The sequence below is a fragment of the Mustela erminea genome, chromosome 3 (genome assembly GCF_009829155.1).
Source record: "Mustela erminea isolate mMusErm1 chromosome 3, mMusErm1.Pri, whole genome shotgun sequence".
Lineage (NCBI taxonomy): Eukaryota > Metazoa > Chordata > Mammalia > Carnivora > Mustelidae > Mustela > Mustela erminea.
Window position 1 is genome coordinate 46,975,126 of NC_045616.1, and position 16,383 is coordinate 46,991,508.

General features: G+C 34.2%; 1 protein-coding gene across 1 annotated transcript in view; it reads left to right on the plus strand.

Annotated features, from left to right (window-relative positions):
* The window catches only part of KIAA0825 (KIAA0825 ortholog), a 406,891-nt gene that overhangs the window by 40,068 nt on the left and 350,440 nt on the right, over positions 1 to 16,383 (plus strand). Inside the window, exon 3 of the mRNA XM_032335741.1 lies at positions 14,781 to 14,912. Within this exon, the coding sequence (XP_032191632.1) occupies positions 14,782 to 14,912 (131 nt within the window). The 5' untranslated portion in view covers position 14,781. The remainder of the gene's footprint in view (positions 1 to 14,780; positions 14,913 to 16,383) is intronic.

The window sequence follows — 16,383 nt, forward strand, 5'->3', positions numbered from 1 at the left end:
TTACATTTTTAAAAATTATATAAATTGATATTCTAGTTCAGAGTAAAGTTGAACTGGGAAGTCCTATAATTCTGTAGCATCTAAATTTAGCAAAACATTAAAAAATAACCATAAATATTTGATGAGGATTTTTTTTTTAATTTCAGAAATTTAATTTATGGGTATTTGAGATTTTTTTTTTTAATTATTTGTCCAAAAAAGTCACTCTGCCTGGAGACAAAAAAACCAAAAACTAGTACTTTTAAGAATATTTGGGTTAAATACTCATATACTGTATTATTTGAGGATATTCTTCATTTAGCAAAATTTGCTATGAACTTAATAAATTCACCAGGTAACTTAACACCTGAGGAAGACGATATATAGGTATCAACAATTTACTGTATCTAAATAATTTACTGTATATAGGTATCTAAAATTTCCTTGACCTTGGGGTGCCTGGGTGGCTCAGTTGGTTAAGCAACCAACTCTTAGTTTTGGCTAGGTCATGATCTTGGCGTCCTGAGATTGAGACCCTGTGGTGTTCTGCACTCTGTGGGGAGTCTGCTTGAGAATATTCTATATCTCCCCTGCCCCTCCCCTCACTTGCCTGCTTGTGCTCTCTTGCTCTCTCTCAAATAAATCTTTAAAAAAAAAAAAGTCAATGTCACTATAAAAAAAAAAAGAGAGAGAGATTTACTAACCCTCAAGTGCAATTTGGAAAAATAGAAAAATAATACAATTATAAAAAAGTACTTTCCTCAGAAAAATATCTTTAACAGATACAACTAAGAAATTGTTTAAAGTGTATGAAAATGAGGGATGCTTGGGTGGCTCAGTCAACTAAGCATCCAATTCTTGATTTCCACTCAGGTTATGATATTATGATCTCAGGCTAATGAGATCAAAACCCAAGTCCAGCTCCTTGCTCAGCCAAGAGTCTGCTTGAGATTGTCTGTCTCTCCCTCTCTCCCCTCCCCCCCAGTATGTGTGCTCACTCTGTCTCTCTTTCTCTAAAATAAATAAATATTTTTAAAAAGTATATGAAAATGAATCTGTGTATACTTTTAATATTGAAAGAATATAGGCTTTTTACTTTAGTGAGCACAGCTATAAGAATTTTTTGAAAGTAAGTTATTTTTGAAAATTGTTTTTAAATATTATGTAGGTCCACAGATAAAATAAAACCATTTAACTGGTTAATAAGATTTGAAAAATGATATAATTTTAGTTCCTTTCACTAATTGTTTTATTCTAAATCACATCTTGGTTTGGGTGATCCCCTCTACAAATTAATTCCTTCTTCTGATTTTTCTTTCTCTTAAGAATATGACTTTTCTCCCAGTCCTGTAGACTTAAAATCTTGCTGTGAGCACTGACTCCTGTCTCTGTTTTACAAAGATCTGTCTAGTGGTAGGATAGAAAATGAAGTAGAAGGAGATGATGGAGTTTGAAACTACACAGGAGCAGTAGGAAATGGATGATGAGAGATGACAGAAAAAACTGATCATTTGGCTGTGCACTTAGTGAGAGAAAGTTAGAATGTGGAAGACGACTCCCATTCAGTGACATGAATACCTGAGTTGCTAGTGGTGTCATAGGGACCTCAAGGAAGAAAGGAAGTTTCAGAGGGCAGATGATAAGATTTTCTGGGGTCATGTTGAGTTTGAGGTACCTGTGGAACATCCAAGAGAGTTACCCAGTATGGAGTTGGACGGTTAGAACAGCTGCTCCAGCATACACATTGTAGCAGAAGTCGTGGATGTGGGTTAATCTGTCCAGTACAAAGACCAACAGGAAGAGAAAGAGAGAGGAGCTGGTAAAGAATACAGCTGTGTTGTCCAAGATAGAGTTGGGGGAGAAACAGAGCTCTAATAATCAGTGGATTAGCTGTAGGAGGAATTTAGGCCTTGCTAAGACAGGAAAAGTTCCCAGAAATAGTTTATCATTTGAAACTTTCAGACTTAAATTTAATAAACTTCTAAGATAAAAGTCTTTCATATAGTTGTATAGTTGTATACTCTAACTTTTATTTTAATACTTTTATACAAACTCAGTATCTTTATTTATTTTTACTGTGACTTTTTAAAAAGTTTTATTTTGTACAAGGACATGTTGATTAGCTTAGAGTGGTCTTTTTAATGTCTTGCCAAGAACATCAGTTTTATTAAATAATTTGATACATAGACCTGTTCTAGAAATTTAAATATTCACCAAGTCAGCCCAAAACAATTTAAAAAAATCTCTTTTTATTTTATTCTTAGAACCTGTTTTTCAATGTAATCCATAGACAAAATTTTAACTTTCTTACATTTTATTTTTACTTACTAGCTTTTTCTTTTTAAAATTATATCAAGAATATATTCTGGGGGTGACTGTCTGGCTCTGTCAGTGGAACGCATGATGCTTGATCTTACGGTTGTGAGTTCAACCCTCACATTGGGTATGGAGCCTACTAGAAAAAAAAATGTATTCTGTATGTATACACTTTATTTAAAGATTAAACCATCTAATTTAAGTAGTTTTCCTCCTGTAATATATGCCTCATTATATCTTACATGTTCATTTTGATCCTTCAGCTTTGGTATATGATTTCTCTTTTAGTAGAAAAATGCTGGGTTCTTTCATCACAATTACAGTCATTGGTCTGATAATCCTGTGAGTCAGTCTACACAAAACAAGAAGCTCACATCAAACTCCTGGCAGGTTTAGTTAAAATTAAAATGCATGCTCAACTGTAGAGATTGTCAAGTGTGGAAATAATATTTGTCCAGCTGGACAGCTTTCTTTTGTAGTTGCTAAATGAAAGTTGAGATTCTGTCTGCTCTTTGAAAGCTTCTGTGTCATGAAGGTAATTTGGACTGTTTGTGGTTTGACAGGGATTATTAAAATCAGATGAACTGAAGGGAAGCAAGTGTGAGAAAGCAAAATTGACACTGACACTCTCTATTATTTGCAGCTTGGATCATGATGACTATGTTGATATGATAGATTCACTGTTGAGATACGTTAAGCAGCAAATAAAGTAAAAAGCAAGTATAGTGATGGATTTTCTGATTTAACATGAAGAAATCCTATATTTATTTTCACTGATTGCTTTTTAAATAGATTTTCAGGTCACTTGATATGAATTTGCTTTAACCGACAACAAATTTTCTTTCTATTAAACTATAGAATTTAAAAATATACTGCAAAGACAATAAAACAGAAGATTAAATATTAGAGAAATAGATCACATGATTAAAATAATAGAATTTTAAAATTAGAAGGGTCCCTAAAGATAATTTTCTTCTAATTTCTTTTTTTGTGTGTAGATGGAAACTGGAAAGAGTATCACATTTAAATATTATTTGATAGCTTAAATGTTGACTCTTAATTTTTCAATAGTATATTTTCTTACCTCCTCACAATTTTTTAAAAAATAGCTTAATTGTTGAGAAGCATTTAAAAATGTTTAAGCCACCATGGTAGGTAACTTTTTTGTTTAAAGATCATAAACAAATTATGTTATACTTATATGTGGCCTATAAATAATACTAGTGGCCTATAAATAATACTATGGACACTGATGAAGTAAATACCTCCCATAAATATAATTTTTTACTGAAAATGTCCTTAGTAGAGGGAGCTACAGCTAGGACACTATTTCAAGTTGTTAATCAAGGACTATTATGGCAGAAAAATATATTTAAATATGAAGAACTATATATGTAAACAAAGTAAAAAGCCTGGAGTTGTCTTATGCATTGTGGAAACCTTCAGTGGTATTTAAGCCAGGTAGTGAAATGATCCAGTTTCATTCATAAGACAAGAGGTTCAATGCTGATATGCACGTTGGACACAAGCTCTGTGTCCTACAGTTCAGTTTAATTCAATTCTGACACTATCTGTAGCTAACACAGACCCCACAAGTTAATGGCTCTGTCCCACAAGACTGCCCCACATTACACGAGAGCCTCAAATGGCATCTCCAGGGGATGCCCACTTGTGCCGCGCTAACTACAGAGTTGAGGGTCCCACAGCCCCTTACTCAGGTTCAGTAAGTCATTAGAATGACTCACAGAACTCAAAAAAGTGCTGTAGTTCTGGTTACAATATTTTTATAAAGGATACAATTCAGGAAGGGCCAAATGGAAGAGATTCTTAGACAAAGTGAGGTGGGAGGTAGGGGGAGACAAAGGAGCAATAACCAAATATGTATTTCTTATTAAACCATGAGGTGTGAGTCTTGGATGCCAGATAGGAGGTTTTCCCCCTTTTTTTTTTCAGCAAAAGATAATGTCAGATTTAAGATACTGGATCCACACAGAAGAAGAAATCAAATTGAGAGCATTTGGTTACCATTTAATATATTAGGGAAGAGAAAGGGTCAAAAAATTTGGTGATCATTTGAGACAGAAGTCAGCAAACTTTTTCTCTTAAGGGCCAGATAGTAAATATTTTAGGGTTTATGGACTGCATTTGGCCACGGTGGCATATTCTTTTTATTTCTTTTTAATTTTACAACTCTTTAGAAATGTAAAGACCATTCATAGTTTGCTGGCCATAGAAAACACAGACGGTGCTATACTCGACTGACACCTAATTGAAGTTAGTAAGGCAAGGAAGAGGAGAGAGATTAGGGGAGGCAGTGACCCTGTAATATAGGAAGAGAACCCAGTTTACAGAAAGGATTTTATATTAAATTTTGGACTTGTTGTGTTCAAAGGACCTTTGAAACAGCAATATACCTCACAAATGTTTGGAATTATGTGTTAAGGTTTTGGAGGAAGAACTAGATTAGTGATATAGACTTTAAATTTTCAGCATAGGGAAAATAGATGGATGAGGTTAATCAATTTAAAAAAATGTAGAATAAGAAGATTCCAGCCTGAAATGAACTGGAAGAGAAAAGGAGGAAAACTTTCTGTATTTTCTTTCCCATGTCAGACAAGGGGAGTAAGGATATATGGGAAGAATTCAGCCTGAGAAATAATAGGAATAGAGTTTTTGAGATTTGAGAAGGACAAAATCCAAATAAATAAAAGTAAAATAGAATATCTAAAAATTAAAATACTTTAGAAAAAAACAAAATCTACTCTGGTTAAATTAAAAAGAAACAGTAGCTTTGAAAGAAGAATGTTTAGGGAAAGTAGTTAAAATGAGAAGCAGATTCTAGAGAGAACTCTAGAGAGAACTCACACAAAACTAGTTAATTAAGTTAATTGGGTTAATTTAAGCAAAGAAAAAAACAGTGGCTCTTGTTCAGTGGAATAGGAAGATTTATTGTGTGTCTCTGACAGAATCAAACCAAAAATACCCCTCAAAACAACTATATGAACTTTTAATCTCAGAAGGAAAGGAAGTGGGCAATTATAGGCCCTCAGGAAAAAATCCATGTACTTTCTCTTGGGAGGCTGGATTTAACTTGGTTGGTATACCACTAAGTGGTTCCCTGTTCCACCCTTCATTCTAAATTTCAGGATTTCTTTGCATCTGATGGTTCAATTTGGGTCAGATGTCTTATCTTGGATAATTAGTTATGACAGGAAAGCTGGATCCTCTAGCATAAAAATTGACCACCATTGTATATCCCTGAATTGTCTATCAGATTATAAAGAGAAACTTGAGCTGGACAGCTACCTAAATTGGGAACTCCTACCAGGAGCCTGTGAGTTAATGTGTAAGGGACAAGAAAGGTACTAGGAAGCCGTAATACTTAGGAAGATTGGCAAGAGAGGAATGTCAAGAAAGGAGTAGCTGTCTGTACCAAATAGTGCAGAGATTAAGTATGACAGGAATGGAAAAATATTTTGTCACTTTCAGTGCAAGGATAGAGGCAGAAACCAGATTGCTCTGAATTGAGAAGTGAATAAGAGAGGAGATAAAAGTTGAAGAAATATGGACTACTGTTTGCAGATGTTGGGTTATGAATAGAAGGAGGTTCTAGGGAAGGTTTTGTTGGTTTCTAAAAAGCAAGAAACGAACATGTTTATAGGCAGATGAAAGGGATATTGATGACACAGGACTAGTTAGTGAATATACTAGTAATACTATTAATATTATTAACAGCATTTTAGGAGAAATTCTTAAATCCTTGGAACATACTTTAAGACCTACATTCTTTTGAAGAACCAATTTAAATACAAAGTACATACTAAGTTTAAATCATTCTTACCTAGTTATTCAAAGAAAATTCCTTAAAAATGTAATCAACACATCTTATAAGCTGTATTTATTATTTCTAGTTGATATGCAGTACAGTTCCTTTTTAAAAATACTCCATAACTTAAACTTTCTACTGTACTACTTTCCAAATTAATAAGGTTTTTACTCTGCCTGGAAATTCATTAGTTAATCCTTAACCCCATGATTTTTGACTATCTTTAGATCTAATCTAAAAATATATAATAATATTATGACTTTTAATTGATGTGAAATGTGTGAGTGCTAAGTTATAAAAGAATGTGGAATTAAAATTTGGTTTCACATTATCTTGGTTTCACTGTTGGATTAAAGCAAGAGATGGCTAGGATTGCATATTAAAGATTATAGAGTTAATAAATAAAAATATTTTCTAGAAAGAGAAGTGCATTGAAAAATAAAGTAGTGTCAGGTTTGTGGGTAAAACATATGACAGTTAATTCTGTTTGCTTGTCAAGCTACAGTAAGTGTATTCTGACTGATCCTGTCAATTTCTACCTCATACATACACATTTAAATTACTTACCGAGGAGTTACAGAGGGGATTTTAATAGCCATAACATGTTAATATGCTTACTTATTGGATGTATATTAACAGTCCCACTCATACAACTAAAATAATCAGAATTTCCACAATTATTAATAGAAAGCACACCAGTCTGTGGTAGGAATCCTAACACATAGACGAGAGTTGAGAAAATAAAGAAAAGAATATCAAGTTCTATATTTCCTAATATAAGACTTTAATGCATAGATATTTTAAATGACTATCAACAAATTGAGATCCTTTTGGGTTGTATCTCAGTCTTTGGAGAGGCTAAAACATTAAAATTTCAACTTCTAGTAATTGATGAAAAGAAATAAATTTTGGTGACTTTGAAATACCACAGGGGCAAGATATTGCCTTCAAAAATTTATTTTGGGGAGCACCTGGGTGGCTCAGTGGGTTAAAGCCTCTGCCTTCAGCAGAGTCCTGGGATGGAGCCCTGCATCAAGCCCCACATCGGGTTCTCTGCTCAGCAGGGAGCCTGCCTTCCCCCTCTCTCTCTGCCTGCCTCTCTGCCTACTTGTGATTTCTGTCTGTCAAATAAATTTTTAAAAATTTTTTAAAAATTTAAAAAAATTTATTTTTGGAAATTGGTTTCATAATGAAGGAGATTTATAATGGTCCTAGGGAAAGCTGTCAATTACATATGGTGGTAAATAAGTCAATACATATAAGATGTAAAATAATGATTTTTTTTTTTTAATACAAATCTATGCAGGGGGCGGTTTATAGCATTGGGATTAAGGAAACCATTTGAAACAGTTGCAATCCCAGCTTTGCCACTTCCTATGCAAGTAATCTTGGGCAACTCAAAGAAAACTTTCTGTGCCTACGTTTGTACATCTTTCATGTGGAGAATATAATAGTACCTATCCCATAGAATTATGGTAAGAATCAAAATTGTTCATACATATAAAGTACTTAGAACAGTCTATGGTCCATAAAAATCCTATGTAAAAGTTAGCTGTAATTATCATTAAAATCACTATTTAGCCACCATACCTTTAATCCATGTCTCAATAAATGAATACACTGATGAAATTTTTAAGACCTAGGGAAAGTTATGATACTGATTTTTAGCAAATTTATAATATTTATGATAATGACAGGACTTTGTGAATGATTCAGAACTACTTTGTGACTAGGTATGGATGGAAAAGTAAAAATGAGCCAGACTAGAGGGAAAAAAACTGGACAAAATTTGTTTTCAGTCTGCTTTTTTTTTCTTTCTTCAAACCAGCAACTCAAATCAAACCAGCAATAATAATACAAAGAATTTTTTAAAAATACAAAAAATAATAGGTCAGGGATACGTGATGTCTGTGAAGGTGTGATTCCCTACTGTCATCCTGTTCCTTGTGGAGGCATAATACCCAAAGTCAGCTGGTCTTTTACATCTTCTGTTAAGTGAAGAGTATGCCAAGTTAAGGGAGCTCAGAAACTTGGGCTAGCTGCTTCTTAGAATATTTTAGAAATCTGGGGGCTTGGGGGGAAACATCAGTATGGGCATCTACCTATTACTTGCTGCCTCACATTTCCTCTTTTCACATCTTATTTCTTGCTGAGCTATAGATTCAATGTAAGCTTTTCATGTAACAGTCCTGGGGAAGAGAAAAGGAAATAATTAAAATTTGCTCTGAGTGCATGACACAGGAAGAATGATATTATTAATGATTGAAATAGTCCATTGGAAGAATTAATTTGAGGGGGGTATTCAGAAATATGTCCTCCTCCTGCCATTCCTTATAGAATACAGAAAAGTTATAGCTAGAAGAAACCTCAGAGCCTAATAAATCCATCCATCTCACTTTATAAATGAGGAATGTGAGCTCTGTCTCTCTTGAGAGATCAAGTGATTTAAAGTCACATTAACGGAGCTAGAATCAGAACTCAAATCTATTGATTCTTGATTCAGTAGTGTTTAAGAGTTAAATGTGTTTTAGTATCATGGAACATTTTGAAACTTGTTTAGTTAAATGTGGAACATAAATTTTTAATTAATTAAAACATTTCCTTACCATGCTCTTTAAACATGTTTATTTAGGCTAGACAGTAGGACTTAAGGTAAACTAGAGCTGGTGGACAGATTAAGTTCACAGTTTGTGCATAGGTCTGAAAAGACATGTGACCTTCCTTTCTGGGCTTTTTCATGGAGGAGAAGTCACGTGGTCCTAATGTTTCCCCTTTACTAATTCATTTGCAGTGTAGATTTTTTCCCAATGGTTGGTCTGTCTATCTTTTTTCACTTTTTCTAAGTGTATAGATGATTAAGAGAAAGCATACATTTGGTTGGTTATAAGAAACATGGCACTCTAGATATTTATTATTGAAGACACAGGAAAAAAAAGATAAAATGAGGATTCTAATCATTATATGTGTTTAAATAATGAAAAAGAGACCCTAGGTTAGAAAGGTATCATTTTAAAATATGTTAAAAGACAAGTGATATTCCAAAATTACTTTTGTGGGCTTTCTTTTGATCACATGAGGTTTGACTTTTTTTTTTATTGCTTTATTTTAATGTTTTCTGGCTGTGCTTATAATATGTACATATTTTATTATAGTCACTGTTCTTAGGAATTTATAACTCAACTGTTATAATTTGCCTGTGGCTGAAACTTGATCTACAGATGTTTGGCTTAGATATAATTCTTCAAACATTACTCTTTTTTAAAAGGCAATAATTAATATTAGATTGGCTATTAATATTTGTTTGAAATATTAAGCACTGTTTTTTTAATCTTATATTTAAAATGGTCAGAAACATTACAGGAGAATGAACATTTAAAAATAGTACTGTGGAATGATAATTTCAAAAACAGAGTTACTGTACTTTAAATAAAGTTTCAACTCCCATTTTTGGTTGATCACGGATTAGGATAAGAGACTTCATTCATTATGACAACAGGATAATAGTAGTACAGAAACATAATCAGAATGTGAAGCTCAATCTTGACCCACAACTCCATAGCCACTTCCTTCCTCCCTCCAAATTTTCTGAAGGTTTTTCTGCATTTCCAACGTACCACTGAGATAATTGTCAAGTTACGTTAGTCCCTTAATTATTCACTTTTTTTGTTGTGAAGGTCATAGTTATTTTTACTTAGAGAATAACAGTGCTCTTTCTACTGGCTCCTTTGTTTATTGCCTTATTTTTCTTTACTGCCTCTACTCCTTTAGAGGAGACACTATCCAATCTCCCTCTTTTCTTTTTTCCTCCCTGCCCCCCCCCCATGATGCCCAGGCACAGTGTCACAACCTATGCCCATGGAGTGCATGGAAGGAAGTGAGAGGACTAGTGCCTGTACTCATTCCCATTCAGTGTGTGCTTTTTGTCACCACAGTCCTGCAGGGATCACTGCCATTCTGTTCTACCACTTAAAAGTTCAAACTTTTTTCAAACTTGAAAAAGTTTTGAACTTAAAAGTTCAAACTTGAGCATTACTTACCACAGCCTACTTTCCCCTTTTAATTTACTTCTCTTGTTGGTCCTGTGAATCTCTCTTCATTCTGGTTAATTTCCTCATCCTATTCTATTTTGCTCATGAGGTTTTCTCTTATCCTATCACACAGAATTTTAAACCTGCTGCCTCTTTACCTCTTTACTTTTCTATTGTCCTTCATCACCTTAGAACGGTATCTTAAATACAGAAACATCACAGGTGGATGCTAGTAATGTGAAAGCTCTGAACCATCCTCATTCTGGTACCCTGTTGTCAAATGGCATTCCCTTAATGTATTCATTGTATTTATTGATTAACTTCTCTACTGAGGTTAGACAGAGAAAATCACACAACTGTGTATATTGGGTATCCTTCAAAATCATGTCCCGAACCCCATCTGAATGCTCAACATGTTTCAGTCCATTGTTGTTTTTACTCCAGAACTCGTTTCAATGAAAGGTATAACACACATTTAATACCACAATAACACAGAAGAACAGATTTCTTTTAACAGCATTTGCAAGCACAAAAACCACAAAATAATGTGAAAAGTTTGGTGAAATATTCACAGTTAGTCCAGAGGAATTTAGGAATTATGTGAGTTTTGAGTTAGATTTTGAGAGGAATGATAAACTGAAATTGGCAAGAGAGGTTTTAAGATTGGAAAATGTTTCAAATGAAGACAAAATGTAAAATAAGAGATTAAAAGCCCCTTGAGAGCGGGCATAATTCCTCCGTTAAATATTTTTCCTAATTACATATTTGAAAAAAGAAAACCGCAGGCCCAAAAAGGTGTCTCTCAGACCAAGTTTTCAAACTGGGGTTTAATATCCAATCTAATTGCAATTCAACTTCCATCAGAAATGTGGTCAATTAGGAAGCTTTTCTTTCTATCAGTGCCAATATGTCCTCTCACCTGTGTCCTCTCCATCTCGTAAAGAAAGAGTGTGTATGTGTCGGGGGTGGGGGGGGGGCTGGGTGGCTCAATGGGTTAAGCCTCTGCCTTCAGCTCAGGTCATGATCTCAGGGTCCTGGGATTGAGCCCCGAATCGGGCTCTTTGCTCAGCGAGGAGCCTGTTTCCCCCTCTCTCTCTGCCTACTTGTGATCTCTCTCTCTCTCTCTCTCTCTCTCTCTGTGTGTAAAATAAACAAACAAACAAATAAATAAATAAATAAAAGAGTACGTAATCTGCATGATAAAACCCCTTGCTACTTCCCCTAGAAAACAGCCTGGTCTGGAATCTGGAACAGTCCTTTTCTTTTTCTTTTTTAAAGGAGAGAATGAGAGGAGAGAAGGTTAAAGGGAGACTGGGATCATGACCTGAGCTGAAGGCAGTTGCTTAACCAACTGAGCCACCCAGGCAGCCCTGGAACAGTCCTTTTCTTTTACTAATTACTGTTATGCCCCTACCCTGTTCAATAAAATCTTTCCATTTTGTACAATTCCTGGGAATGCTTCTCTATTTGCTAGATGTGGTGCTGCTGAGTCATCATTTAGCAAAGCGAATTAGATCTTCAAATTCACTTGGTTGAATTTTACTTTTTAACATGCAAAAATAAGTACTTACTGCCAAAATATAGGAAAATTCTAAGTATAAAGAAGAAAATAAATATCAACTGTAGTCTAAATATTGAGGGATAACCATTTTAACATTTTGGCTAATATTTCTCCAAAACTGTGTTTTGTATGCAGTAAATGATTCATTTCTCAAGACACCAGACACCCTTAAATTTTAAAACCAAATAGATCCGTTCAAATTCTACACTTAACACTAGGTAGCTGCTATGAAACATGTGCATGTTAGTCAATCTCTGGGCTCACATTCCCTCCCCTATCATTGAGGATAATAACTATTTTATAGAGTTATTATGAGGAGTAAGGAAGATGATGTGTATTATTTTGTACATAGTGGATACATAATCATATTGCTATTTTGCTCTTATATTTAAGCTGACCTCTATACCTTTTATCTTGTTTGAATATGTAGAATTTGAACTAATGGGGCTTTATAGTATTGACCAAGTAAGACAAGTCTGAACAGAGTATTAATATGCAACTGGTTTTATTAGAGAGGCTAGCTACAACGTGTTTACTAAGTTTGAGTTTCCTACAAAGCCCTCAGCCAATCAAATTTTTTCATAGCAAAGGTGAGGTTTTACTTTTTATAACAATTGTTGAATGGCTGATCATCTGAACTACCCCAAGAGATTAAAAAAATATGCAAATATAGAAGCTGAACTCATTATTAGTAATATTAACCGTTGGATTTAGTATAAAGAAAATATTATGATAATAGCTGTAACTAGTTGAGCTGAGGATCTCAGGATCTCAGACTCATTGGTTATATGGAAGTATTAAAGTTTTGGTGCCCTAAAGATGTAGAACTTCTTCTTTTATTATTATTATTATTATTATTTATTTTCTCACCATAACGCATACTGTCCCCAATGTTCATCACCCAGCCACCCCATCCCTCCACCCCCTCCCTCCAGCAACCCTCAGTTTGTTTCCTGAGAAAGATGGTTTGTCCCCCCCTCTGGTTTCATCTTGTTTTGTTTTTCCCTCCCTTCCCCTAAGATCTTCTGTCTTCTCAAATTGCTCATATGAATGAGATCATATAATTGTCTTTCTCTGATTGACTTATTTTGCTTAGCATAATACCCTCTAGTTCCATCCACGTTGTTGTAAATGGCAAGATTTTGTTTTATGATGGCTGTGTAGTATTTATATTTTTATAAATACTATCTATATATATGTATCTATGTATAGATCTATGTATCTATAGATATATCTATGTATCTATAGATATATCTATGTATACATATATCCATATATCTGTATATCTATACATAGATATACAGATATAGATATATATCTATATATAGATATATATATATATTATCCACTCAAGATGTAGAACTTCTGATGTATATACAGTATTCTACCATTTAGCTTATAATTTTTTGGCTATTTTTTAGCCTGTTTTCAAATTAGCATTTATTATGACACATTATAAGTAATTATTTGTTCACAACGAGATATTACACCTTGTACTGCAAAATATTTTGAAAGGATGATCTAAGTGTAGGATGATCTAAGTGTATAAAAATTTTGATATTTTATTTTTGTGATTATTCTGTTTTTGGAGCTGAGTTATAAATGAAAAACCTTGTGATGCCATAGGCTTTTATATTAAAATGTTTTGGTTGGATATTTTCCTTTTAAAATAAAATCTCTAAAAAATTTAAATTAAAAAAAAGCTTTACCCCAAGGCTACTTCATTGAAGTTCCAGATGATGCCTATGAGAAATCTTCAGCTATTTCATTATAGGATAATAAATTAGCTGAATTTCTTGTAATTAAATAATTGAAGATGAGGAAGCCTATTAGTATTGTAGCTAGCCTCTGTAAAATTTTTTAGATAATTTTTCAGGTATTTTTGTATTTATTCAACTAAAACCACATCCCCTTCACCTTTATCTTATTAATATTTATTCGATGTATATTTTTAATGATGTAATGTTTAAATTTCTTATTCATTTATACCATCAGTCATTGCATAATTTATAAGCACTATTTTATGTCAAAAAATAACATATTCCTAAATAAAATGGTTCACATTCTGCCCCATCTCCATTATTTTTAGTTTGTCCCATTGCTCTGCTCTACTTGTGCTCATAGTACTTCTTAGCATGTGATCTTTTATGAAGTATATGTTTATGTGCTCTTTTTTTTTAAAGATTTTATTTATTCATTTGACAGACAGAGATCACAAGTAGGCAGAGAAGTAGGCGGGGGTGGGGGCAGGCCCCCTGCCGAGCAGAGAGCTGGATGCTGGCTGATCCCAGGACCCCAGGACCACGACCCAGCCAAAGGCAGAGGCTTTAACCCACTGAGCCACCCAGGCACCCCTGCTTATGTGCTCTTAAAACAGATTAAAAACTCCATGAAGGCAGGGACTTTGACTTGTTACAACTTCATCCTGGCTTCAGGAGCAGTGCCTTTTATATATCAAACATTCAAGAGTATATATGGACTGACTGAAAGAATGATCTCATAGTGGAAAAATGCATCTCTCTCTAGCAAGAGTGGCATATGTAAGTTTTAGTTAGTTATAGTTATTTAGGTTGACAGGGGTGATAGAGGAACTCAAGGAAAATTTTGCCTTCTTCACACGCAAACAGGGCTAGGGGATGACACTTAAAATTCTGAACTTAGGATTTCGGGTCAATCACTATTCAATAAGAGTAGAGGGAAGAAGTTGAATTCTGCTGCCACCACCCTTGGTCACAGTGGTCTAGGAGGCTATATGATTTCCTTTAGAGCTCTTGGTTACAGTGAGAAGCAGGAGGATGCTTAAGTACTCTGAGGGGTGCTGTTTTGTACAGCTTTCAAACCGTAGAGGGGTAGGAAAATTAGGTCACACCTCATGAAAATTAAATAACCAAACATTCTGCCTAGTTTAATAGTACCCTAGTTTTCCTACTGCTATATTTCTTTTCACCTATAAGTAGAAATTTCTATTTTGGTTTAGTATCACAACTGGAGGGTTGTTGTTTTTTGGTTTTTGGGTTTTTTTTTTCTTTATTTTAGAGGAACTGACATGTTTTTTATTCTTATTCCTCAGAATGGATTGTGGAGATGAATATTCCCATAATTCTTTTGACCTACATTGTCTGTTAGATTCATTTCCTGGAGACTTGGAGTTTAAGCAGATCTTCAGTGACATTGATGAAGAGATAGAACAAAATGCTACAAGGTAAATACTGCTAATTACTTAAAATAAGTTGGTTTCATATTTCATTCACACATACTTTTTACCTAGTCTAGTTTTAGTGTTAAATACTTTTAGATCATTTTAGGTTTAGTATCATTAATTCTCCTGAAAAGAATTGATTAAACCTCCCCCCCCAAGAATTTAACATGATTTTTCTTTATCTGATTAATAATTTTTTTTTAAGATTTTATTTATTTTTTTGAGAGAAAGAGAGAGAGAGCACAGGTGCGCACACACACACACGATGGATGGGGCAGAGAGAGAAGCAGGGAGCCCCTCTCTATCTCAGAATCCTGGGATCACCACTTGAGCCAAAGGTGGACACTTAACCAACTGCTTAGTACTTTTAATAAGACTCAAAACTTTAGGCACTGCTTTCAAATAGGTAAATTAAAGTTTATTGAATCTCTATTAATTTCTTAGAGTTTGCCAATATTGATGGCCTGGATTTTCATTAATATGCTTAGCATTATGCATCCTCACTTGAAAGATAAGCATAGAAATTAAAAATTTGAAATTAAGGTGTTAAAATAAAATGGTTTAGTATAAGGCCATGGATTTCTTGAGTTGTTGAAAACAGAACATGAAAAATATATTATTTTTATGTAACATTTGTCATTGTATGTTCCTTTTTCACTCAGAAGGCTAGAGACCCCATAGAGAATTGCTATGCAAGGTTAGTCTTCATCACCTGCTCCTAAAGTTAGTGCTACCAAACACTAAGGGTGGCAAGGACAGCTAAGGAGTTTGCCATTCGTAAAAGGGTTTTTTGTTGTTGTTGTTGTTGTTGTTTTAAAGATTTTATTTATTTATTTGACAGAGCGAGATCACATGCAGGCAGAGAGGCAGGCAGAGAGAGAGGGGGAAGCAGGCTCCCTGCTGAGCAAAGAGCCCGATGTGGGGCTCGATCCCAAGACTCTGGGATCATGACCTGAGCCGAAAGCAGAGGCTTTAACCCACTGAGCCACCCAGGCACCCCCATATATGTTTTTTGACAGAAAGGACTTTGTCTTTATATGTTTGTGGATCTTAGAGTCAGTCAAGGCAGTTCACTTATTTGAATCCTTTTAGTTAAATGTTCTAATAAGTCACCTCATGTAGATTATAAATATGCAAACTACAGTAAAAATTTCTAGTGTAGAATGATTCATAGCATTTCCTTTTTTAAAATTTAAGGACTAGTTGTATTGAATTGTCAAAGAAACTAAACCAAGCAAGTGAAATGTTCCTGTGATTTCTTTTCCTTATGTTTTATTTAAGAATGCAGTCAATTTTTTGTCATAACAAAGGGCATAAATAACTTAAATTCAAAAGAAAACATAATGTTGGGGAATTATAATTAAAAACAAAATCTCCCATCCCAGATATTCTCTCCAAAAAGGCAGAAGAGAACAAAAACACTGCTGTTATTCAACAGGCATTAAACTAGGGTGCAGTGCCTATCACAGGCATT